We start from the raw sequence: 26,494 nt of genomic DNA, 5'->3' as shown, positions 1-26,494 counted from the left end.
TGTAAAAATGTTCAAGGTTTATAGCTCATGTGCTTGATTCTTTGGCTATTTATGGTTAAAATATACCCCAAACTCAACTAGTTGAGTGTTGAATGAGTGCCTATCACATGGGGAAAAAGCCAGGGAGCAAATTCCTCAAGTCTAGGAGATTTGGGGTTGAGGCCTAAAGTTTAGCTTTCTTACCGCATGAGATAGTCCTTAGTCATTCAGCAACAGGCTAGAGAAACACTATAGAAAATTTGGAATGGGATTCTGAACAGAATGAGATTTGCAATAGTTTTATCTGTTAATGATATATATTCTTTTGGGCAAGTAAGTCTGGTGATTGAAAAGTGTAATGAATCAACGTAGTCATGTGATTAACTAAGTGGCAATTGCTGTTCCAGAATTTAATGTATCCATTATTCATCAGGAAGCCAATCATGGTCCATACCTCAGGAGAGCAAATGAATTTTTTATTTCTTATTTATTTTTTGAGTCGGGGTCTCACTCTGTTGCCCAGGCTGGAGTACAGTGGCACAATCATGGCTCACCATGGCTTTGACCTCCTGGGTTCAGGCGATCCTCCTGCCTCAGTCTCCCAAGTAACTGGGGCTACAGGTGCGTGCCTACACACCTGACCGATTTTTTTTTTATTTTTGTAGAGACGAAGTTCTCGCTATATTGCCAAGCTGGTCTTGAACTCCCAGGCTCAAGCAGTCCTCCTGCCTTGGCTTCTCAGAGTGCTGGGATTATAGGTGTAAACTGCCTGGCGTAAGACAGCTAATGTATTATTACATGCTATTCTTTTTTTTTTGTCAATATTTTTTATTATGATGTTGTAGGGTACAGTTAAGGGTTAGGTATACAATTACGTTTCATTCAGGTACCCTGTTGATAAGAGGTGTTTCCCCGTCCCCAGACAGATATTTGCTACTGTTAATCTCATCTCCCTCCCCGCCCATAGTTTCCCAGTACCGTCAGTCATTTTCTTATAGTATTACATTGGATGTTCAAGGTCCATTATATGAGTGAGAACATGTGATACTCGGATCTTTGTTTCTGTGAGAGGTCACTCAGTATTGTAGACTCAAGTTCCATCCAGGTTGCTGTGAAATTCATGATTTTGTTCTTTTTTATGACTGCATAGTGTTCCATCATGTATATGTACCACATTTTTTTAATCCAGTCCTCTTTCGATGGGCAGCATGGTTGCTTCCAGGTTCTTGTACACACTATTCTTTCAATTGTTTTCACTCATTAGTGAAACTTGGCTTTCAAGGTCCATTGTGATCCCAGTCAACCCTTTCCGCTTTGTTTCTCTTAATTCTTTTTTATATTTCCTCAGCTCCATTCAAATTAAATATACCTCATACCTGCCCATGCTGCCTCCACAGCCCTACTTTTTTCCCTGTCACCCTTAGATCTGCTCCATTCTCCCTCGGACCCAGCTGAAGCGTTCTACCCACCCCCTACTCCCGTCCCCCACCCCCTGCCCCCTGCACTCCTCACAGATGTATTTACAGCTGTATGTCTTTTTGCCCCTATCAAACTGTGAACTTCTTTTTTTTTTTTCTCGAGTTGGAGTCTCACTCCGTTGCCCAGGCTGGAGGACAGTGGCATGCTCATGGCCACCCCAGCATCGACCTGTTGGGCTCCAGCGATCCTTCCACCTCAGCCTTCCAAGTAACCAGAACTACAGACATGCACTACCATGCCTGGCTAATTTGTTTGGTTTATTGTAGAGACAAGGTCTTGCTAAGTTGCCCAGGCTGGTCTTGAACCCGTGGGCTCAGGCAATCCACTCACCTCGGCTTCCCAAAGTGCTGGGATTCCAGGCTGAGTCACCGAGCCCGGCCAACCTGTGAACTTCTTAAAGGCAGATTTTGTGTCTGATGCACGTTTGAAGCCCTTTCCTTATTTAGTGGTGCGTCCCAAATAGAAGTTTATATGTAGTGTCTTCACCATTTGTGTAGTATTCATAGTCTATTTTTATTATTCATCTAATATTTTCTTTAAATCTACTCATTAGAAAACTAAATACTAGCCGGGCTCGGTGGCTCAGCCTGTAATCCCGTGCTTTGGGGGGCTGAGGTGAGTGGATTGCCTGAGCCCGCGGGTTTGAGACCCGCCTGGGCAACTTGGCGAGACCTCATCTCTACAATAAATCAAAAATTAGCTGGGCGTGGTAGCGCATGCCTGTAGTTCCAGCTACTTAGAGGACTGAGGTGGAAGGATCGCCGAAGCCCAGCAGGCGAGGTTGCGGTGACCGGGAGCGACCACTGCACTCCATTCTGAGTGACAGAGTGAGACTCCAACTCAAACAAAACAAAACAAAAAAACTAAATACTTAAGTTCATCCTCAACATCCTAAACAAGAAATCATTTCTAACACCCACAAAATAGATACATAAACTATATTTTAAAAATTTCTTAGGGGCCAGGTACAGGCTCACGCCTATAATCTCAGCACTTTGGGAGACCAAGGTGAGAGGACTGCCTGAGCCCAGGGGTTTGAGACCCACGTGGGCAACAGGGCGAGACTCATCTCTACAATAAATCAAAAAATTAGCAGGGAATGGTAGTGCGTGCCTGTAGTCCTGGCTACTAAGGAGGCTGAGGTGGAAGGATCACCTGAGCTCAGCAGGTTGGGGCTGTGGTGGCTGTGAGTGTGCCACTGCACTCCAGCCTTGGCGACAGTGAGACTCCAGCTCAGATAGATAGATAGATAGATGCAAATTCTTAGGTATCTCCACATTTTGGGAGAGACAGCACCAAGTACCTTACTCGTAGCAGCCATTCAGTATCTGAGGAATGGATAGTAAATGCACAAAACATAAAATAAGAACTTCTCACATATTAACCTAGAGATAAAACAAGAGGAAGCTAGAAAAGACCCAGCAAGCTTTAAGCCGTGCCATTCATTCCTGTCTGCGAAACATTCAGGCATTAGATGTTACTAATCACTTTTTCTATACTGCAAACTGCCGGTCCAGTAGGACTTGTAGAACAATACATTCTGTGGCTGGCAGACTCCCAGCTGATTCACTGAGCGTCTTGCCCTGGCTTCATCTCCAAAAATAGTGCAAGTGAACCTTCTTCCCCCGGGAGATTCAGGAAGCAGCCCGTGGAGCATCCTAGAGAAAAGGGTGATCAGTGTGTGCACACATCACAGAGTACTAGTCGAATTTCCAAATGTTCTTGTTTAGGGTAGTTTAGGTTACAGAGTTCTTATGGCCACAAGTGTTTGTACGAATGCGTTGTATATTATTTACTGCCCGTATGGTAGAGGTCTGAGGATTTTTTCTAAAAATTCTTGCTAATGGGAATGCATTTTTTTTTTTTTTTTTTTTTTGAGTGGAGCTCTCATTCTGTTGCCCAGGCTGGAGTGCAGTGGTGCGATCATAGCTCATTGCAACCCTGACTTTCTGGGCTCAGGCAATCCTTCTGCCTCAGCCTCCCAAATAGCTGGGATTACAGGTACGTGCCACCAAGCCCAATAAACTTTTTGATTTTCTTTAGAGACCAGGTCTTGCTATGTTGCCCAGGCTGGTCTTAAATTCCTCAAGTGATCCTCCTGCCTCAGCCTCCCGAAGCACTGGGATTGTAGGCTGAGCCATCACGCCTATGCATTTAGTTTTTGACCTAATTTTTGAGGATATTGTAATAGGTGGGCCACGTTTGAGTTCCTTTAAAAAGAACAAGTTCTGTCTATTCGAGCTATAGTTAACACAGTTATTAATTAAATTAACCACACTAATAAAAGTGGAGGGCTTTTATACATCCGTGAAGAGATTTCTGTTTCTAAGTTACGATATAGTTGCTGCTTCTAACAGCCTATAAATAGCCCACTGTACTTTGTTATTTACTATTAAACTAGAGCGCAGATTTAGGTTGCCTGTCGGAGTCTCTACAATAGACCATTTTCTCAGTGTTTAATAAAGTTTAGAGACTTTTTTCCTGAAATTTACAGGATTCAGTCTATGTGAGGTCAGCATGGGATTAAGTCTATTTAAGGTTTTATCAGAAAAATCAGCCGCTCATTTTTTAAAAAAAAAAACCAGGGTTGGGATCAACAGCTGTTCTTGCAGGGTAACTTGATATAATGGCATACATTTGTACCCTGGACTGCTCTTGGAGTGGATTTGAAATGGTTGTTTTGGAAAAATGTGCTGTGAATTTCTCTCCAGACCTTGCACCAGGGCAGGCAGATCAGCCTAGCAAAGCCTTGGCACTTGATGTTCATCTTTCATAACAGAACTTTGATGCTGTGACTTGATGCCTTGAAATAAGCACAACAAAATGGTGCCCGAGGAACAGTGTTTACTTTGATCATTCTTTCACTTCTGCGCCCTGGCCTTTTCACGGAGCACAAATTGCTTTACCAGAGATATGGTGCCGAAACCCACGGACTGTTTTGATCGTCTGGTTGCTGTGGTGATTCTTAGCCTTCCATGAAACTACCATCTCCAGGGAAACAGAAACCTTTGCGGCCACCTCGACCTTTTGGGTGCTGCGTCTGGTGGAGGTCTTCACCAAGCTCGTTCAGGCTGGAGAGCTGTGGGTTTGAGTCTGGGTAAACAAATACGGAGACTCAGGGCATCTCCTTCAGGACATGTTGTTATATTTAAAAACAAACAGCTTCCTCATCCTTCTCTCCAGTCATAGGGGGCCTTTGAAGTATCTCCAAGTCTGTCTGGAGTGAAGTGAGCCTTGGGGAATGTCGATGGTCATGATAATGCTATGAGTAAGAGCATGGGGACTGGGTGCAGTGGCTCATGCCTGTAATCTCAGCTCTTTGGGAGGTCGAGGCGGGAGGATTGCTTGAGCTCAGGAGTTCGAGACCAGCCTGGGCAACAAAGCGAGACCCTGTTTCTATGTCAAACAAACTGGAAAAAAAAAAAAGAAGAGCCTTTGGGGAGTGGTGAGGAAGTTGATGGAGTTGCCAGGGGGGGAAGAAAGAGCAGGGGTGAAGGGGAGATGTCCTGGGGCCTGTGTATGCCCAGAGAGGAGAAGTTGGTTTGGGGAGAGGATGTGGGCTGAGTCCAAGGATGCCAGTTTGGTGTTTGGAGGACTGTGAGGAAAACTGTTTGACTTTAAGCCTCAGTGGCAGTTAGTATAGATGGGAGGTGGAGACCACGATGAGCCATGATGGTTCCATGCACTCCAGCTTGGGAGACAGAGTGAGACCCTGACTCAAAAAAAAAAAAAAAAAGAACAAATGACAGATTTAACCCTTTGACATGTGATGGGATGGGTACAGTTATTTGCATGTTACAGTGTATGAAATTGATGCCCTTTGAGCCTTAACATACTCAAGGCCCCAAGGCTGATGAGTGGACAGCTGAGATCCAACCTGGCGTCTGACTCTGAGTCACTGGTCTTAACCACTGGGTCAAACTGCCTGTAATGTGGAAGGGAAGGCAGAGTGACCCGAAGGATTGGGCTACAGAAGATGTGGCCAACTTGGAGAAAAATTTCGATCTTGGAAGTGATTTAGATTGTGCTCTAAAATGTGTTTGTTGGTTCGTTCATTCATGTATTCATTTATCATCAAATATCTATATTAATCCCATTAGGTGCCAGATATTGGACTAGGTGCTAAGGTGATAAAAATGCAAGCCCCAACCTGCCCTCTGAGATAGTTCGTATATACAAAAGTTAGCTTAAAACAAAGCAGCAGATGCTAGATGCTTAAGAGAAGGGTCAGCAGAACAGGGCTCAGGAGCATCCTCTGGAAAGATCTTCCTCTCGGAGCACTGATGATGCTAAGCCATCTTAAAGAGCATGGTATTTTTTCTGTGATCCTGTGTGAAAATAAGAAACTGTAATTAAGTATGTTAATGCACATCTCTGCCTCTTTCCCAAAAGATTTGAGAAGTCTACTTTGTTGAGTTTGCCTTTGAACATTTCCAAACCACAGTAGAGCACTATGTTCACTTTATAAACAGCTCTGATATGAGTGGGTTCCAGGATCTTGAATGGAGAACACTTCACAAGAAGAAAGAGAGTTTAGTAAGGCCTGAGAGATTGATCTTTGTAGGAGAAGGTAAGGACCTTTCTATAGCTAAGACATCATTTAAAACTATGGAACAAGCATGTTATAAGTATACACATATTAATTTATTTAGTTCCCTTTAATAGCCAAAAAAGGTGGGTACTGTTATCCTGTTTTTTGAGAAACACTGGCACAGAGAGGTCAAGCAGTTTGCCCAAGGTCTCACAGCTAAGGAATGAATAGAGCTGAACACAGGGAATCTGGTGTTAGTGTCCATGCTTTTGGTCATGATGCTATATCGATAACCATATTTCACTTTGAGTCCTGTTTTAAGTGATAAAATATTCAAAGGCAGACTATTAGATGCTAACACATTCTTAGAGTAGCTGGAGGCTATACCTTGCCATTAAGCATCTGACCATCCACTGCTCTGAGAGGACAACATCCATTTGCCCATTGTCCATACTTTCTTTCTCATTTCTGACTGGGAACCTTCTGTGGTGAGTGGAAAATGATTAGAAGAGGAAACAAAAAGCTTATGGTTTTGCTACTTGTCAACTGATTAGAAAGTTTGTTGGCTAACAGCCATAGAAACTGATGCCTAGATTGTGCAGGTAACTTTGACTTTATTGGGTTTTTCTTTCTATAGAAGGCTATTTTAGAATATTGTCCTTCTGTCACGGTCTGGAAAATATAACTCTTTATCATCTTTCTTTGAGAGAGCAATGTAAATTTTTCTCATACCTTGGGGTTTCCCAAGACTTATATTTATAGTAAATAGAAATTATGTCACCTTCTCAACAATCCCGCGTGATTGCTCTAATGGTTAGGAGAGATTTAATTTAATGCTCTATGAAGAATAGTAGCCTGTTCAAAGCTGGTTCTAATTTTGGAATCTGGACTTACAAGCAAGAGGCAACAAGCTCTAAATTCTCACATATTCCCAGACATGGACAGATGTGACCTGAACCCACCAACACAGTATTCTGAACTCTTTGTGAAACACTAAAGGATTGCCATCACTTCCCTAGTAGATGTCTATCACGTTCTTTTTACATAATTTATTGTTGAGAAATACTCTCAAGAACTTTGCTGTAGTGCTCCCTAAATATATGGATTTTGAAGAATAAATTCAGGAATGAAATAGGAAGCAGGTAAAGAGATTCTGAAAGTCTTAAGAAAAGTATTCACCCATGAAGTCATAGACTCACTAGACTGTAGGTCAGAGGGGTCTTAGTGGTCATCCAATCTAGCTTATACTTAGTTTATGGATTTTTTTTTTTTCTAAAATATTTCTGACAAGGGATCATCTAACCAATCCAATGAGCTAGAAAGTTGGGAAGGAGTAGGAGAAACAAGACAATGTATAATGGTGACAGCCTTTTGCCTGTTTTCTAACAGAAGTTTGGGTCTGATTTATCCTGAGAGACCCAGCCCAGCCCAAGCTGCTGTTGCCTGCTCTTGACAGTCTCTCCCATAGGCCCTGATCAGGTCTTAGTTATCATGTTGTTTTTTTGCTTTTTGGTTTTGTTGTTGTTGTTGTTAGTCAAAGACTCACTCTGTCACCCAGGCTGGAGTATAATGGCTATCATGGCCCATGGCAGCCTCAACCTTGTAGGCTCAGGGGTTCCTTCCACCTCAGCCTCCTGAGTAGCTGGGACTACAGGTGTGCGCCATCACTCCCAGGTAACTTTGTTTTTTGATTTTTTTGTAGAGATGAGGTTTCACTGTGTTTCCAGCTAGTGTCGAACTCCTGGACTCGAGTCATCTACCTACCTTGGCCTCCCGAAGTGCTGGAATTACAGGTGTGAGCCACCACTCCCGGCCATAGTGTTTTACTATAATAATCATGCGCCAATCTTCTCTCTGGACTGTGAGCAAACTGGGGAAAGATGGGTTGAATTTCACTCATCTTTCTATTGCCTGGCATATAATAAGTATTAGGTTGGTGCATAAACTCGTAGTGGTTTTTTTGGCACGGCAACACTGCAGGGTTGGAGTTTGTTTTTGTTTGTCATTTGTCATCTGAAGTGACAATGTTGTGCTTGTGAATACACCTTGCATTTTGCAGACTTAAAGAAAGCTAGTGATTTTTGTGGGCTGAAGAATATGGAAAAAATGAATGCTTCCAACATATTCTTCTGTTTGAGTTTAGCAGAAGAGTAAAGGCAGCAGAGGTGGCTTGAAACATGTGTGCTGTGTGTGGGGCAGAATGCCATTGAGGAAAGCGTGGCAAGAAACTGGTTTTGTTGTTTCAAAGAGAGTCACTTTGACCTGAATGATTCTCCACATTCAGGAAGATCATCGGGCTTGGATGAAGACTGTTTAAGCGCTTTAACCCACGATGATCCACAACAGTCGACCCGAGCACTGGCAAATGTGTTGAACCAGTCAATCATTGTGTGGCATTTGCATTCCATGAGCAAGCGGAAGAACACTATGAACTTGGGCATCAACCCTATACTCAACTAATGTTGTTTGAATTCATGAAAAAAGTGCACAAGAAACTCAAGTTGTCATCTGGAGCTAGCTTAGTGTGAGGCTTAGCTTTTGCTGCCTTGGATCTGAAGTCCTGGGGACTTGATGTGACCTTTCAGCCTTTGAAGATAAGCTGCATTCCTTATAGTATCACAGGAAGGTCTTTTCCAGATGAGAGTTTAAGCTCTAAATGTGGTCTGGTTCATCCCATACAAAAGTTCAAATCATACCTGTGTGTGTGTGTGTGTGTGTGTGTGTGTGTGATAAAACACACATAACATAGAATTTACCATTGCAGTAATTTCAGGTGTCAACTTGACTGGGCTAAGGAATACTCAGATAACTGGTAAAGCATTCATTCTGAGTGTTTGCCTGAGGGTGTTTCTGGAAGAGATCAGCATTTGAGTCAGTGGGCCAGTAAGGAAGACTCAGTCTCTCCCACTGGGGGTGGGCACTGCCCAATCCACTGAGGGCCCAGATTGAATAAGAGGCAGAGGAAAGGTGAATTTGTGTTTCCTTTTGGAGGTGGGACATGCATCTTCTGCCCCTGGATGTGAGAGTTCCAGGTTCTGAGGCCTTCCGACTCCAGGGACTTGCACCAGGAGCTTCCCAGGTTTTCAGGCTTTCAGTCTTGGCCTGGAACTGAGGATTATACCACTGGCTCCCCTGGTTCTTGGGGCCTTCAGACTCAATCTGAGTTATGCCACTGGCTTCCTGTGTTCTCTAACTTGCAGATGACAATATCTTAGGACTTCAGCCTTCATAATCTCATGAGCCAATTCCCATAATAAATCCCCCTTTATGTATATAAAACAGTTCTCTGTCTCTGGAGGAACCTGATTAATACAACCATTTTAAAGTGTGTGATTCAGTGACATGTTTTGCAACCATTACCATTGTTTAGTTCCAGAATGCCCCCTCAAAAAACTCCATACCAGTTAATGATAACTCCCCATGCCTCCCTACCCCTAGTCCCTATGATTTCTTTTTTTCTTTTTCTTTTTTGAGTCAGTGTCTCACTCTTTCACCCAAGCTGGAGTGCAGTAGCACAGTCATGGCTCACCACAGCCCCTAGACCTCCTGGGCTCAGGCGATCCTCCCACCTCTGCCTCCCGAGTAGCTGGGACTATAGGTATGTACCACCACCCCTGGCTAATTTTCTTGGGTTTTTCACAGAGATGGAGTCTATGTTTCCCAGGCTTTTTTTTTTTTTTTTTTTTTAACTCCTGGGCTCAAGTGATCCTTCCACCTCAGCCTCCCAAAGTGCTGGGATTATAGGCGTGAGCCACTGCACCTGGCTATCAGCAACTTTTGTCTCTATGGAATTGCTGGTTTTCTGGACATTTTATATAAATATACTCATACATGGTTCATCCATGTTGTATCATGCATTAGTACTTCATTTCTTTTTATGACCAAATAACATTCCATGGTTTGGCTAATGGTGTGTTTTGTTTATTTCACTTTACATTTTTATAGAGAGATTTGCCATTTTATGAATCAGATTTCTGTTTTCTGCCTAAACATCACACATTTTAGTTACTTCTACAAGATCTGGTAACCTTGCAGTATTTAAATTGATAATGAGGGCCTAAATATTTTGTAATGCAGCACCCCCCCCTACACACACACACTTTTCCCATTTGGACTCTAATTGCTGCTTTATGAGTGGTGTGTTCAAAGTGTGAGATGGAGACAGAATTGTAGACTTGGTTTTGCTGAAAATGAGAAGCGACTAGCAGCTGTCGACTTAATAAGCACCTGGGACTTGACTGAACTGTAACATTGAGCTTAAGCAGTATGATTTTGATATCTTTTTTGGATCTTTGAGACTTTGGTCAGGATTAGAAAATTCCTTCGAGATGTATTATGAAAGAGTAGCTTGGAGCTTCTCCATTTTCATGGGAAGCCAAGCCTTCCCGGTAATTTCAAGCTCTTTAAATACAGAGCCTCCACTTTCATTTAGCAACTCAGTCAATTATTTGTTGTTTTTGAGTTGAAGTCTCACTCTGTGCCCCAGGCTGGAGTGCAGTGGCACAATTACAACTCACTGCAGCCTCTATCTCCTGGGCTCAAGCAATCCTTCTACCTCAGCCTCCCAAGTAGCTGGGACTACAGGTGCGTGCCACCATGCCCAGCTAACTTTTAAAAAATTTTCTGTAGAGATGAGTTTTCACTATGTTGCCCAGGCTGATCTTGAACTCCTGGGTTCAAGTAATCCTCCCTCCTCAGCCTCCCAAAGTGCTGGGATTACAGGCATGAGCCACTGCACACGGCAGCTCAGATTATTTGAGTACCTTCCATGTTCAATGCAGTGAGTAGAATTCAGACATTAGAAGATCATTTTAAGTCTAAAAAGTGAGACTATGTGTAAACATAAAAGCACATAGTGTTTCCATGTGTTAAAGCGGAACTTTGTATTTTTCCAATGTCAAATACAGGAAACACAATTTTAAAATTTTTTTTGGAAGATAATTGATGTCTTCTCTTTTTCTTTCTGTTGCTCTATCACGCTCACAAATTCCCAGGAATTTGACTTACCAGGGTTTAAGTGTGCTGACTATGTAGATAACTTTGATGACAGTCTCTCTGTTGCTGGGAAATGAATGACTGCTTTAATATCAGTTCTATAACTTGAAAAGCAAATAGTTTGTGTTGAAATTCATTCCTCATCCCTGCCAGCATCCTCAGTTCTGATTTACCTGTAAATAAATGTCCACAAGTCATTTTTTCTGAGTCTGAGTTTCACTTTGTCGCCCAGGCTGGAGCAGTGCAGTGGCATGATCACAGCTCACAGCAGCCTTCACCTCCTGGGCTCAGGCTATCTTTCCACCTCAACCTCCTGAGTAGCAGGGACTACAGCCATGCATCACCATGCCCGGCTAATTTTTTTAATTTTTGTAGAGATGGGTTCTTGTTATGTTGCCCAGCCTGATCTCGAACATCTGGGCACAAGCAACCCTCTCACCTCATTCTCCCAAAATGCTGGGATTATAGAGTTGAGCCACCATGCCCAGCTCTACAATTTAGGCCTTTTGCTTATTTCCTTCTTTTACTTTTTATTTTTTTCCTCAGGTTTTTAATAAGTATTTAAAAGATTTTTTTTTTTTTCTCTGTCGCCCAGACTGGAGTGCAGTGGCTGCTCCCGGCCACCGCAGCCTTGACCTGCTGGGCTCCAGCAATCCTTCCGCCTCAGCCTTCCAAGTAGCTGGAATTACAGGCATGCACTACCACGCCCGGCTGATTTTTTGATTTATTGTAGAGAAGAGGTCTCGCTGCCCAGGTGGGTCTCGAACCCGCGGGCTCAGGCAATCCACTCACCTCAGCCTCCCAAAGGTGCGGGATTACAGGCTGAGCCACCGAGCCCGGCTTATTTAAAAGATTTTTAAGGGTATAGAGTAACTAACAAACTTTGTTATCAGGTATCCTATTCTTTATTGAAGCTTTATGGCCCTTTCCAATAAGAAAACAAGCATATTGATCTGCTTTTAATGCTGCCTCAAGAAAATATGAAACTTAAACCCTTGAATACTGGCTTGAGGACGATGTTATCCCATCTTGGACACTTATCAACTATAACATGCCAAATTCTGTGTGTGTATCTTGGCAACTTGCCCTCTGCTTTCTGTGGTCATAGGTCTCAACCTGAAAGTTCATTGCAAGATCAATGAAAGCTGATTTGGTGAAAAAAAACAGGCAAAAGTGCTGAACTCTGACATGAATACCTTAAACTGAATTTGCTGTATTGTGCTCGAAGCCATTGAGGCCATTCTCTCTGGTGTGTCCATGTGACTCTTTGAGCTATGGCCTCCATGTTTCTTGGCTTTGGCCCCTGCCCCCTCTTCTCTGTCTCCCTCTCTCTCTCTCTCTCTCTCTCCCCCCCCTCCTCTCTCTCTTTTCTCTCTCTCTCTTCTCTCTCTCTCTTTCTCTCTCCATTTGCCATCACTTTGCTAAGCTATGGTCTGACCATATGGCTCCTTGAGCCACGGTTGCCATATTTCCTAGCTTTGGCCCCTTTCCCTACCTTGGGGAGTTGAATCTTCTCTCTCTCTCTCATTTGCTTTTCAAATAAACTATATTTTCTAATCTAAAAAATAAGATACAGGCTGGGCTCGGTGGCTCAGCCTGTAATCCCAGCACTTTGGGAGGCCAAGGTGAGTGGATTGCCTGAGCCCGCGGGTTCGAGACCCACCTGGGCAACTTGATGAGACCTCATCTCTACAATAAATCAAAAATCAGCCGGGCGTGGTAGCACGCGCCTGTAGTTCCGGCTACTTGGAAGGCTGAGGCGGAAGGATCGCTGGAGCCCAGTGGGTCGAGGCTGCAGTGGCCGGGAACGGCCACTGCACTCCAGTCTGGGTGACAGAGTGAGACTCCAACTCAAAAAAACAAAAACAAAAACAAAAAACAAACAAACAAAAAAAGATACATAAATAAATGATAGTGCAGCATGTGGTCAAAGAAATTAATGCTTTTCCAGGAAAAATACTCCCCAAACATGGACCAATAGCATGTTCTCCCACCTCTGATTCCTGGGTTATTTCTTTGCCTTCTCTCAAGATAGACCATGTAACATTGAACCTAAAGTTCCTTTAAAACACTTCCTTAAAATCATAACCCGGCTAGATGAGACCCTAGGGAGCTGGCACGGTGAACTTCAGGATTGTTTTTGTGACAGCTTTCAAAGGAAACCAGACTTCACAGAATTCCCAGGGTTTTCCTGCCCTGACCAGAATGTAGTTTCCTTAGTGGGTAATTTCGTCTAACCCACGTATCAACTGGGAGTCCCTGGAGCTCAAGGGATGATTGGTTTGTACTTCTGCCAATTCCATGATGGATAGAAGTCCAGGAGAGTGTATTTCTGCAGAATGCCAGAGTTTTGTGTTCTAACGTTCCTCTATGCTTCCTGCATTTCTAATTCTACACATGATGTGTCTGAGACACACTGGAGCCCTTTGGATTTGAAACATAACCGACACCTTTTTGAGTTTCATACACATATATTCATGACAACAGTGAGCTTTATTAAAACTTTTGTAGAGAAGTAGGAGAATTGATATCAAAGCAACTCCACTTGCTTTAGTTGGAGGTGTAGACATCCTGGTTTATAAAAAATAATTGTTAGATTGGGTGCAGTGGTTCACGCCTGTAATCCCAGCACTTTGGGAGGCCAAGGCAGGTGGATTGGTTGAGGCTAGGAGTTCGAGACCAGCCTGGGCAACATAGCAAGGCCTTGTTTCTACAAAAATCAAAAAATTAGCCAGGTATGGTGGTGCGTGCCTATAGTCCCAGCTACTTGGGGGACTGAAGCAGAAGGATCGCCTGAACCTGAGAGTTCGAGGCTGCTGTGAGCTGTGATCATCGTGACCTTGCCACTGCACTCCAAGTGGACGACAGAATGAGACCCTGAGTCAAGAAATATATATATGCTTGTTGACCCAGCCTCACTAAACCAAACACTGGCCTTTTAGCTTGTGGTAGCTTCCTCACATCTTGCTTACAATTCAGTCAGCCCTTTCTTTCTTCCTCATCTTTCCTTCTCTTCCAGCAGAAAAATAATTCCTGCCTCTTTTTCCTTTTGAGAAGCTTCCCTTTCTCCCTTACTCCCCAAGGCTAATGAGATTAAAGATGACAGAGGAGGAAAGAGAGACACAGTGAGAGACATCCATTCTCCTTCCAGCTCTGCCACTTTCTAGCCATATGACTTTGGCTAGGGCGCCAATTTCTTTACCTTTAAAATGGGAATGATTCAATGGTTGTGCAAAGCACTTCCTTCTGATGAGAGCAGCAAGTCTTAACCCAAGAGAAGGAGCCATGGATCTGCCCACTGTCCTTCCTTGGAAGACAATGATGAGGTTGTCACTGCTGCTGCCACCACTGCTTTTATTAATAATCCAAGTATATTTTTCTTTTTTTTAATAGATATAGAATCCTACTTCCTCATTCCACATGCAGTTCATGATAACAATTAAAAAATAATTGTCAGATCGGTTGTGGTGACTCACACCTATAATCCCAGCACTTTGGGAGACCAAGGCAGGTGAATTGGTTGAGCCTAGGAGTTCGAGACCAGCCTGGGCAACATCACAAGACCTTGTCTCTACAAAAATCAAAATATTAGCCAGGTATGGGGTACAATTCAGGGTTAGGCACAAATGTTCATGATGCAGGTACCCTTGTTGATGAGCTGTGCCCCACCCCCTCCCCTGGCAGTTTCCCACTACTGCCAATTCCTTTCTTATAGTATTATAATTGTTCAAGGTCTGCTGATGAGAACATGTAGTACTCTGTTCTTTGTTTCTGTGATAGATCACTGATTATGATTGACTCTAAATCCATCCAAGTTGCTGCGAAGTCCATATGTTTGTCCTTCTTTATGGCTGCATAATATTCCATGTGTATATATGTACCACAATTTTTTTAGTGTTTTTTAGTGTCCACATCTTAGTAATGACTCCTCTCCAGATTTCTGTTTCCTGCTAGAAAGGTAACACTGCATTCCTATGTAGAATTCCTTACCAGCTTCAGGTTAATATACTTTCTGAAGTTGCACTTTTTAGCCCAAGGGAATCCGAATGCCACCATTCGATGCCGGGAGCATCTTAAATCACTGTCTGAACACCACTGCATCTTGTGCCCCTTGTGATTACAACTTTGCTAACTTTAATATGGTGTTTAGACAGAAATCTTTATTGAGATCAGTGACGGCAGTTGTCAGATGGGAATGATTACATCAGTGCCCAGATCATATGGGGACCTGGGTTCTTGCTATGCTCAGTTTGTAAATTAGTTTTTAATGATTATTCCAGTGATTCGCTTTATTATGCAGTTCTGTTCACCACAGTACTGACCACAGGCCATTGTAACATCCTGTTGCTAAAGACATATACTCATCAAAATATTGGTTTACTAAGCCAAGTAAGTAGCAAAACCAATTCAAGTCCATTATAAAAAGTGGAAGTTGAGAGAAAATAAATTTCTGTAGTATATAGTTATACAGGGCTTTGGTTGCATATTAGTGTTAGAAACAAAAAGCAATTGGAATGGGCTTATTTATTATATGTGACAGGGAATACAAAACAAGAGAAAAGCAAACTTATTTTCCACTTTAATCAATGTGCAAAATATTCCATTCCATTCAATTTGCCCAGAATTTTAATTTCTAACACACTTCACTGTATGAATGAAAACCATTTAAAATTCTATACCTCTAGAAGATGGTGGATTTTACTTTTTTTAAGTTGGGGTCTTACTCTGTTACCCAGGTTGAAGTATAGTAGCACTATCACAGCTCACTGCAGCCTTGACCTCCTGGGATCAAGTGTCCCTTCCACCTCAGCCTCCTGAGCAGCTAGGGTTACAGGAGTGCGCCACCATACCTGGCTAATTTTTCTGGTTTTTTGTAGAGACAAGGTCTCTGTTGCCCAGACTGGTCTCGAATTCCTAGGCTCAAGCAATCCACCCACCTTGGCCTCCAAAAGTGCTGGGATTACAGGTGTGAGCCACTGCACCTGACCACAATTTTACATACTTTTATTTGCCTAACTGTTAAAGATAGCATAAATTTCTGTGTTCTGTCTTCACCTGGGATGGCCCCTGTGGATGGCCCTTGTGTTGTTCCACCTTGTCCTACACACAGCACAGGGTGACAATTAGGCATCTAGTCCCAAAAAGCCTAGGCGTGGCCTTGAATTCTCTCCAACTGACCTTGCAAACAGCCCCTTGCATTTGCTTTGGTAGTTGGAATCTGATGCTTTTCTGGACTGCGTTTTGAAGTTCAGATTGAACATGACGGTGAAATTAATGTTCTGTTCACTGACGTGCAACCGCCCCCTCTTTGGCCAGAAAATCAGGACAATATGACTCTGCAACCATTATTCGAGTCACATGTTATTAATAATTTTTAAATTTTATTTTAATTTTCTTTTTTATTGGACAGCCCCCCTGCCCTGAACCAGAACAGGTTCCGAGAGACTGCTTCATTTCATTACTAATTTTTATTAATTCTTCCTTTTAGTCCTTCTTTCAGGATGCTTGTTGACTGCTTCCTAGGCGTCTGGCTCCATGCTTCCTAGGCCCAAGGATGCAGAAATGATCGGGACTCAGTTTCTGCAAATCCTAAATGCCTTAAAGATTTTTTCGCAATGGGACAGGGGAGACAAACATCTAAACAGGTCATGACAGTGTTGGACAGAGGTAGAAACACGAGTGTTGTCTGTGGGAGGAGAGCCCAGCTCCAGCTCTGCCTGAGGGCTGGGGTACGATTTCACTAGAGATTGCATCGTGAGCTGGACACCCGTGTCCATCTGGGAACTAGCAGCAGTGTGCTTCAGGCCAGACTCCTGAGAGGCTGTGGTGTGTTAGTAACCTCACACAGCCTATGCTTATTGATTGATTGGTTGATTGATTGATGGGTGGGGGTTTGTAGAGATGATATCATTGATTGGTTGGTTGATTGATTTGTGGGTGGGGGTTTGTAGAAATGAGATCTTACTACATTGCCTAGCCTGGTCTCAAACTCCTGGGGTCCGGCAATCCTCCCGCCTCAGTCTCCTGAGTAGCTGGGACTGCAGGACGTGTGCCACCACGCTGGCTAATTTTTTGATTTTTGTCTAGAGACCAGGTCTCGATCTGTTGCCCAAGCTGGTCTTGAACTCCTGGGTTCAAGCAATCCTCCCGTCTCAGACTCCCTAAGTGCCAGGATTGCAGGCATGAGCCACTGCGCCCGAGCAGTCTGTGCTTAATACAGAAGGACGACAGGAAAGTGCCTGTCACTGTCCTCAGACGTGCCCTCAGCAGCGGCAGCGGAGGGACCCAGCAGCATTCCTCCACCAAGGTCTCCTCTTTCCCTGCCTCCCTTCCCGCAGGCTGAGCTCTGGGAAGCAAGGGCCAGGGTCTCTGGAATCCCCTTGCGACGCTCCCAGGACCCCTTTAGAAGGTCATGACCTGAAGTTTCATAAATACTCTTCTGTTTATATGAGCTTTTGCCCCTCAACCCCCAACCCAAATTTAGTTCCCAGTATTTTTCCAGGACATTCGAAATATGGAGCAGAGAGGGCAGACTTATTCCTGCATCAGATTTTAGACTTTCATTTTAGTCCCCCCCGCCCCACACTTTTGTGGTTATATTAGATTATTTTCTGAGGCTCCCAGGGATTCCTGCCTCCCTGTCCTTGTTGGAGGGAGTGGGAATTAATTTTGAAATTGAATACTGTGTCCTCTAGCCCATTAAATGGTTTGAAGACAAAAACCAAAGCACCTGGTATCATTTGCCACAGCAATGTGAAGACTTTGACTTCAGTGCTTCTCAGCTGACCTAGGAGAATGGCCAGTTAAGCGCCCAGGGACGAGGTGGCAACACTAGGGTATCAAGATTTCTTAAATTCAGCAACAACTAATTTATATCCCTTTAGAAATTCAGGGGCAACCCCTTCAGGTCCCCTCCCACCATGGGAGCTTCTCTGTCCTCTCAATAAATCCTGCTTTCTCGCTTTCTGTGTCCCTGTCTGTGTCCTTCATTCACATAATCTTATATACAACTTCCATAAAAACTGCTAAACATGAATAAAAAAAAAAAAGAAAATCAGACAAATATTTTAAAAATAAGGAAAAATTTTAAAGCTCCAATTCTAACCCTCCAAGAATATTTTGGCCATGTGGAGTGGCTCATGCCTGTAATCCCAGCACTTCGGGAGGCCGAGATGGGAGGATCACTTGAGCCCAGGAGTTCGAGACCAGCCTGAGCAACACAGTGAGACCTCATCTCTCAAAAAAATTAACTGGGTATGGTGACACATGGCTGTAGTCCCAGCTACTCAGAAGGCTGAGGTGGAGGGATCGCCTAAGCCCAGGAGGTCAAGGCTGTGGTGAGATGTGATCCTGCCACTGCCCTCTAACCTGGGCAATAGAGTGAGACTCCAATTCAAAAAAAAAAAAAAAAAAAAATGTCAGCTGCACCTGTAGTTCTGGCTACTTGGAAGGCTGAGGCGGAAGGATCACCTGAGCCCAGCAGGTCGAGGCTGTGGTGGCTGAGAGTGTGCCATTGCACTCCAGCCTGGGCAACACAGTGTGACTTCAACTTAAAAAAAAAAACAAAAAAACACCAAGAAGAAAAAAACAAAAGAAAGTTCTGCTGTTCAAATGTAAGTGAAATCTGAGTTCGCCTGTGTGACCCTAGGGTTCTGAAGTAGATTTGTGTCCTACTGTCCATCTGTATAAAGTGTGGGTACTGGGATATCCAAATTCATGGTGTTTCAATTGCCACCAACATTATTGCCAAGTACATGTCTCCTTACCTCTGAAGCAGGGACAGATTAGGGCTGTATACAGAGCAACGTGTGATTTTATGGACCTTGGTTATAGGCACGCTGTTGGCTTTCTTATCTAAGTGTAAATTCATTATTGAGTCATCCATTTCAGGGAATTATTTGGTCTGGTTTTAGAAAATAGGAGTCTCTTGGTAGTGTTTTGGATGACTTCATTGCTTCACGGGTCCACAGGGGCTGTTCTAAGAATCAGAATGTTGAAATGGACCTCACTGGCACTCTAGCAAAATTGGACAGCTGTTAGACTGTCATATCAGTTGTTTCACTCACTTTACATTTTTGTTTGTTTTAGCAAACCCCAGGAGTAGGGGGTCTGACTAAAAAATAAATCTTTTGAAATCTCTATGTAGAAATATCTTGCATCTATACTATGAATTCTGGGAAATTCAAAGCAATTTTCATGTGGCATCTTTTCCATAAAAGAGGAAGGTTTCCCCCCCACCCCCCGTAATTTATTTTCATAAAGTGATTTACAGTGTTTGAGACAATAGATAGTTTTTGCTTATCAAAATAATCCTTGAAGAACGCGAAGCCTTCGCCATAACAAAGTCTAGAGAAAACTGTCCTTGTTATTTTCTGGTGATAATGTGGGCAAGGACATGCTTCCTAACTGAGAGGTAGGAAAGTTGTCCTTCCCTTCAAGACTTGTGCTTCTTAGAGTCGGCCTTGACTTTGGTCCTAATTATGTTGAGATTCCCCAGAAAAACACTCAGAAAAGATTTGCTTTGAGTTTCTTTGCTTTGAGTTTCTTTTCTCTCTCTCTTTTTTTTTTCCTAAGACAGTTTCACTCTGTCCCCAGGCTGGAATACAGTGGTGCCTCAAGTCTCCTGGGTTTAAGCCATCTCAGCCTCCTGAATAGCTGGGACTGCAGGTGTGTACCACCACACCAAGCTAATTTTTGTAGAGACAGAGTCTTGCTTACCATATTGCCCAGGCTGGTCTCGAACTCCTGGGCTCAAGTAATCCTCCCACTTTGGCCTCCAAAGTGCTGGGATTACAGGCGTGAGTCTCTGCACCCAGCCTAAATTTCTTTATAAAATTATGTCTATTATGTTTGTTGCAGCACACAGATAACCACAAGGAGACCTAGGATATATGAACAGATTTGTAGAACAGATTAGACCCATTGGCTTTCCTCCGTTTAGTGGAGGGACCAGCGATGTGTGTGAGCTGGGAACCACATATGGGATAGGGCAGATCAGATTGGCTTGCATTTTCTCAAACCATCAGGACACTCAGCACAGCTTGAGACAAGCATGATTCGAGCAGGAACTCTTGGGCTAAGCTTCATGAACCTGTGGTCAAAGTATTGGTGTCCAGAGGTCCCTGAAACCCCAGCAAGTACTTGCAAACGTTTGTAAGTTCTGACTGGTTATCTATTCATTCTTTCCGTGAAAGTATGACACCTTCTGACCAGAGGTGTCATTTCTAGTTTAATCAGATGGACCCATTTTGTTTCCATCTAGGCTGTTAGAATTTGCTTGCTCTTTTATGAGGTTTCTTAACCCGTGTTAATGAGTACTTAACTTGGAGTTCATGGGTTCCCACAACGTATATTATGTTTGTTGCAGCACACAGACAACCACGGGAGACCAAGAATGTACGAACAGATGTTGTAGAACTGATTAGATCCATTGGCTTTCCTCCATTTAGGGGCGGGACCATCTTTTTCTTTCCTTTACCCTCACACTGTCTGTAAAAGTTTGTACGGTATGTTTTTTGTCTGTTTGTTTGTTTGCTTGTTGTGGTGAAGAGAGGGTTCATATTTGCACTAAGTCCTCAAGTGTCCCATGACTCCCAGAGATTTGTAAAGAAGCCACTGACCTAGAGACTTGTCCTGTTTCTTCTTTGGGGATGTATTCCCTTTAGTGCCGTTAACCTTCACAGCCCTATGTCTGTCCCTTATTACTTATGAAGTTCATAGACCAAGCTCTAGTCTGTGTTTTTATGTGTAAAGTTAACATATAATTGAAGATCAACTCTTTTTTTTTTTTTTTGAGTTGGAGTCTCATTCTTGTCACCCAGGCCAGAGTGCAGTGGCATGCTCACTGCCACTGCAGCCTCGACCTGCTGGGCTCAGGCCATCCTTCTGCCTCAGCCTTCCAAGTAGCCGGAAATACAGACCCACTATGCCTGGGTAGATTTTGTGATTTATTTTAGAGACGAGGCTTCACCAAGTTGCCCAGATTGGTCTCGAACTCAGGCAATTCTCTTACCTTGGCCTCCCAAAGTGCTGGGATTACAGGCTGAGGAAGGTCAATTCTTTAAACGACTCTACATTTCCAAGCTGGAAGTTGTGGGATAACATTTGTATCATTTCTCCATGGGGTATTTCTTTGCTGCCCTCTGCCTCAACTCTGGTTTTTAGACCATGGTCACTGGCAATCTAACCATGAAAAAAAAAAAGGTAAGCAGGATGTTCTTTCTTATTTAAAAAATTTTTTTAAAAAGATAATATAGAGACCAAGGTCTCATTATGTTGCTCAGGCTGGTCTTGAATTCCTGGGCTCAAGGGATTACAGGCGTGAGCCACCATGCCCTGCCTTTTTCTTTTTTAAAAATTTTTTAGGATGTTCTTATTTTTGTTACTATAGTCTATCCCAAGCTAGCATTGATGCTAAAGAAGATTTTCCTTTTCTTTTCCTTTTTCTTTTTTTTTTTCAGTTTGGGAGAAATTAGGCAATGTAGCTGGGAATTCGTTGAGATATTCCTGGCATGTTCTCCCCAACATTTCTGGGAGCTTTTGAACCTTCCTTCTTTTGTTGGTTGTTTGGGTTGTCTTTTATCTTCCCTCACTTACTCAAGTGGAGGAAGCAAAGGAGAGCCAGGTGCTGAGGGAACTAGGTGAGCGGGTACTTGAAGGACTCTCTGTCCCTGCCAAGTGATCTTTTCAAACAAAGGACTGGGTATTTTTCTTTTAATTTCCCAATCGCAGTGTGAATTCTTCTTTGCCAAATGGCTTTTGGGGCTTTGCCCGGACCCCGTGTGCCAGAGTGAGAGATTCTTCTTGGCCAGACACTGCCACATATTGAAGAGGGAGTCGTTTCCAAGAACGCTCAGAGAGCTGTAGCTCCTAGAAATCTTTCCTTGATTGTATGAGCCAGTCCTCAACACTTTGGACCATCTGGAAAATTTTGGACTTGAGCACCAATGTCTGTCTCATCCATCTTTTTCTTTTTGTTTCGTAAGCGTTTGCCACAAATTCTTGTTCATTTGAGAGATCTACTCGTTAGCATTTGGTAGGGTATATTTTGACCAAAACTTTCGCATACCTACGAACTCTAAGAATTGTATGCCCCAGGGCTGCAAAGAAAATCATCAGGAAAAGGGTTGCTGTAAACTCTCCAGATGTACATGGCTATTCTTTGTGCCGTGATGGTACTCAAACTGTTGTGGAGTGAAGAGATGGGGAAACTTTTCACTGATGCATTTGATGTTAGCGCAAGTCAGAGTGTTGCTTTGCAGTTTTCAGGTTCTCTTATGTAAAAGGTGATTTCATCCTTTCTTTACTCTCTGTAGCATGTGATCTCTGTAGTGTGCAGCTCTCTGGTTGGTGAGTGCTGCAGTTAGCATCTCTGTCCTGTTCCTGCAGCCTCTCTTATTTTCAGTAGCTGCCAATCTGTTCATTTCTAGATGCAGGCAGCATCTCCAAAGTGTGCTGTGATGTAGCGCCTGAACAACCCAGAGAAACACGTAATTTTGCAGTAGCTGTGTTTGACATTACCGTTCCCTTGCTACTTTGATTGAACACTGTGCTAGGAGCAATCAAAAATGATCCTAGGCCAGGCTCGTGGCTCAGCCTGTAATCCCATCACTTTGGGAGGCCGAGGCAAGTGGATTACCAGAGCCTGTGGGTTTGGGACCAGCCTAGGCAACTTGGTGAGACCTCGTCTCTACAATAAATAAAAAAAAATTAGCCAGGCGTGGTGGCTCATACTTATAGTCCCGGCTACTTGGAAGGCTGAGGCGGAAGGATCACTGGAGCCTAGCAGGTCGATGCTGGAGTGGCTGTGAGCATGCCCACTGCCCTCCAACCTGGGTGACAGAGTGAGACTCCAACTCAAAAAAAAAAAAAAGATCCTAGCTAGGTACAGAGACAGCTCATGACAGTAGAATCCTCATATTTTTGCATTTTTCTGCAGTCCAGTTAGATAGACCCCTTTGAATCTATTAATAGAATACCTTCAGCCTTTTTCCCCCATTTAAGTAACACAGATTTATGCATTTGCTGTGATAAATCAGTCAATATTTACTATTGTATATGATAAGTGAGGTACAGGAGTGAACAGAAGACATATCTTGGAATATTTTATTCTGGAAATTAAGACATGCGTACTCAATAGTTAACAAACAAGCTGCTGTTATACGGCATAGTGCAAATTGTTAGAATAAAGTACTTTTGTGGTATTGAAACGCAGAGAATTAAACATTCTATTGGCACTTACTGAATGCCCATGATGTGCTAAATAAAGCATAGCTTTTGAAAGCGAACTAAGGGTCAGTGCCTTTTACCAGTGGCCTGTGAGTGTACTATAATGAGTGACATTGTTCATAGGTAGTCTACAAAAAAAGGGAGAGAAATGCTGAGATCAAAGTGGGCCAGCAGCCACTGGGAAAATGTCAAGTGGTCCAGTTTTTAGTGTTGTCTCCCTGATGACGCCATTATAGACCAGATCATAGACCTCAACCATTTCGTCCTCATGAGACTCATGGCTGAGACATCCTACTATATATTCGCAGTGTCTCTCACGGTCTGGATCTTTCCAGCCAAAGTCCTTTTTCGTCCTGTCCCTCCCTTATTGTTTTATGGTGATCTTTGGCGGGTTCACTCGGCTTAAATATGTGATTCTTGGGTCTGTCTCACCCCTCTGTACAAGCCAGCCTGTGTACAGGCTCGTATAGCAACATCTAGTCAGTATTTCTTCACTTGTCCTCTTGCTTTTCTGTGTTTGTGTTGACTGGCCCGGGCTCCCGGGTTCACTTTTCCTGGCTCTGCCCACAGGTGTTCTTTGGGGAGGCCAATGATGACGGTGGTGGCCTACAGTAGTCCTTGACCCGCTGTCAAAACTGCCCTCAGTTTTCCTATCAGCTCACAGTTTTCTTCTTCCTTCTGTCTTCCCTTCCTTCCCTCCTTCATGTGTCCTTCCTTCCTTCCTTTTCTCCCTTCCTCCTTCCTTCCCTCTCTCCTTTCGTTCTGTGTTTTTCTTTTGACAGGTGCTGTGCCATCCGTTTTTATTCTATTGTCCTCTGTGCATCATTTCTTTGGAAAAGCTCTGAAGCTCACAGCTGGGATGATGAGAGCACCAGCAGCTCCCTGGCAACCCTGTTCTCTTCGCTTTCGGCACTTTTCCTTGGCAGAGCTCACTTCCCGTCACCTTCCAGAGGCTGTTCTCTGGAGATCCGGGGGGCTGACCCCCAGGGAATTCTGTTTTCCAGTGTTCAACTTTGTCCTTTGACTAAAAGAATAAGGCTGTCCTGAGGAAAGAGAACTTTTATTCCACCTTTGCAATTTTGAAAAAAAAACAACTTTGTTTTTCTCTCTGTCATTTTAGAACTAAATCATGTTTTGGTTGAGATTAGTATGATTGAATTATATGAAAAAGCCATTTTGTGTTGAAAATGGTCAAATATTGGTGTCTCATTGGGTTCGACCTAATATGTCTTACCCATAGAATCCAAACTGGCTTATAGCTTGTTCTCCTCATGGTGACTTGTGAAAAGGTCTTCCAGATGCTTCTCTGAGTGATTCTCATGGAAAGCCAGCACTAAGTTTTCTCTCCTCTCTGTGTTGTTGCCTAGGTCACGCTGCACCTGAATCCCATCTCCTCGGTCCACATTCACCACAAGCCTGTTGTGTTCCTGCTAAATTCTCCACAGCCCCTCATCTGGCATCTAAAGACAGAGAGACTTGCCACTGGGGTCTCCCGACGTTTCTTGGTAAGTGTTTGAAATCATCCCAAACGAATCCTTAGGATAAGGATATAATGATCCTAAGACTTTGCAAGGTTTTTTAAATTTTGATTTTAATTTTTATTCTTTTTGAGTTGGAGTCTCGCTCTGTTGCCCAGGCTGGAGTTATGGTGGCATGCTCATGGCCACCCCAGTGTCGACCTGCAGGGCTCAGGTGAGGCTTCTGCCTCAGCCTTCCAAGTAGCTGGAACTACTTGGAATGTATATATGGCGCATGCTACCACACCCGGCTAATTTTTTGGTTTTCTTGTAGAGAGGAGGTCTTGCTAAGTTGCCCAGGCTGTTCTTAAACCCATGGGCTCAGGCAGTCCCCTCACCTCGGCCTCCCAAAAGTGCTGGGATTACAGGCTTGAGCCACTGTGCCTGGCCAAGACTTTTTTTTTTAAAGGCTTACTTTATTTTTTAAAAAAGTTGTTTGTTTGTTTGTTTATTAAAGAGAAAAGTTCTTGCTGTATTGCCCAGGCTGGTCTTGAACTCCTGGGCTCAAGCAATCCTCCTGCCTCAGCCTCCAGAAATGCTGGGATTACAGGCATGAGCCACTGTGCTTGGCCAAAAAAAAAGACTTACTTTCATTGACATAATACCAGAGTTGAAAGAGTGTTAAACATGGAGTGTGCATATAGTGATATTTGGATGACACAGATGAACATTCGCGGAAAGCAAACACACCCATGTCTTCTTCTGTGGATGGAGAGTCGTGTCTAGCATGCACATGAGAGCAGGACCTGTTGTCATCTGTCCTCTGTGTGGCCTGAACCTTGGTTTCAGCTCGGAGACCCCCTTTGTGGAATCAGGAGCACTCTACATATTGTAAATGGCCACCGGGTGTGTGGTCTCTGACCACAACATAAATATGCACGAGCCCATTCTATTTGTATATAATACAGGCCTGATTTCTGATATGAGGATCTGTTTGTTGAGAAAGTGACACAGTGAGCTTCAAAATGAACTCATTTGTATTTTGTAAAAAAAAAAAAAAAAGCAAGCTGGAATCCAGCTCTTGTGGAAAGATCCAAATATTACCTACTATTTGTAAATCATGTCCCTTTGAGTTTGCCAGAACATTCAAGCTTGCTAGTTGTGGAGAAACAGATGAGTTGTTTGGATGGAATTTTTGGGTAATGATATCATGTCTGATGATGAGCAACACTGCAACCGGGTGGTGATAATTCACATTGTCTATTGCGAGAACCACATGCCAATATCCTCATGGCAGCACTGCGGGCTTTTAAACCTTTCTTACCCACAGGCATCCAAAACAAGCGGAGTCCTCCGTTTAATCGTTTTCCTCTTGCCTGATGAAAAAACTATGCCTAATTCATAATGCTTAATAATAATTAATAGTCCAGATTTATAGTTTCTGTCACCTGTATTTGAAGAGTAATTTTTTTTTTTTTAAGTTGGAGTCTCACTCTATCGCCGCTTCCGGCCACTGCAGCCTCGACCTGCTGGGCTCCAGCGATCTTCCGTCTCAGCCTTCCATGAAGAGTACTTTTATCTATCCATTCAGTCAAGCTGGAGTCTCTGTGAGTGCAGTGGCACCATCATGACTCACCACAGCCTCAACCTCCTGGGTTCAGGTGATCCTTCCACCTCAGCCTCCCAAGTTGCTGGAACTACAGGCGCATGCCACCAGACCTGGCTAATTTTTAGATTTTTTTTTTTTGAAGAGGCGAGGTCTCGCTGTGTTGCCCAGGTTGGACTCAAACTCCTAGGCTCAAGTGATCCTCCTGCCTCGGCCTCC

At 43.5% G+C, this 26,494-nt stretch overlaps 1 protein-coding gene across 1 annotated transcript in view; it reads left to right on the top strand.

The window, feature by feature from the left end:
• The window catches only part of TGFBR3 (transforming growth factor beta receptor 3), a 225,280-nt gene that overhangs the window by 98,239 nt on the left and 100,547 nt on the right, over positions 1-26,494 (top strand). The window contains exon 3 of the mRNA XM_008068272.2: positions 24,580-24,717. Coding sequence (XP_008066463.1) covers positions 24,580-24,717 — 138 coding nt within the window. The remainder of the gene's footprint in view (positions 1-24,579; positions 24,718-26,494) is intronic.

Source organism: Carlito syrichta, unplaced genomic scaffold, assembly GCF_000164805.1.
Source record: "Carlito syrichta isolate Samal-C Ts95f unplaced genomic scaffold, Tarsius_syrichta-2.0.1 Scaffold309922, whole genome shotgun sequence".
Taxonomy (NCBI): Eukaryota; Metazoa; Chordata; class Mammalia; order Primates; family Tarsiidae; genus Carlito; species Carlito syrichta.
Note: the sequence above shows the minus strand (reverse complement) of the source record. Positions and strands in the feature narration are given on the sequence as shown.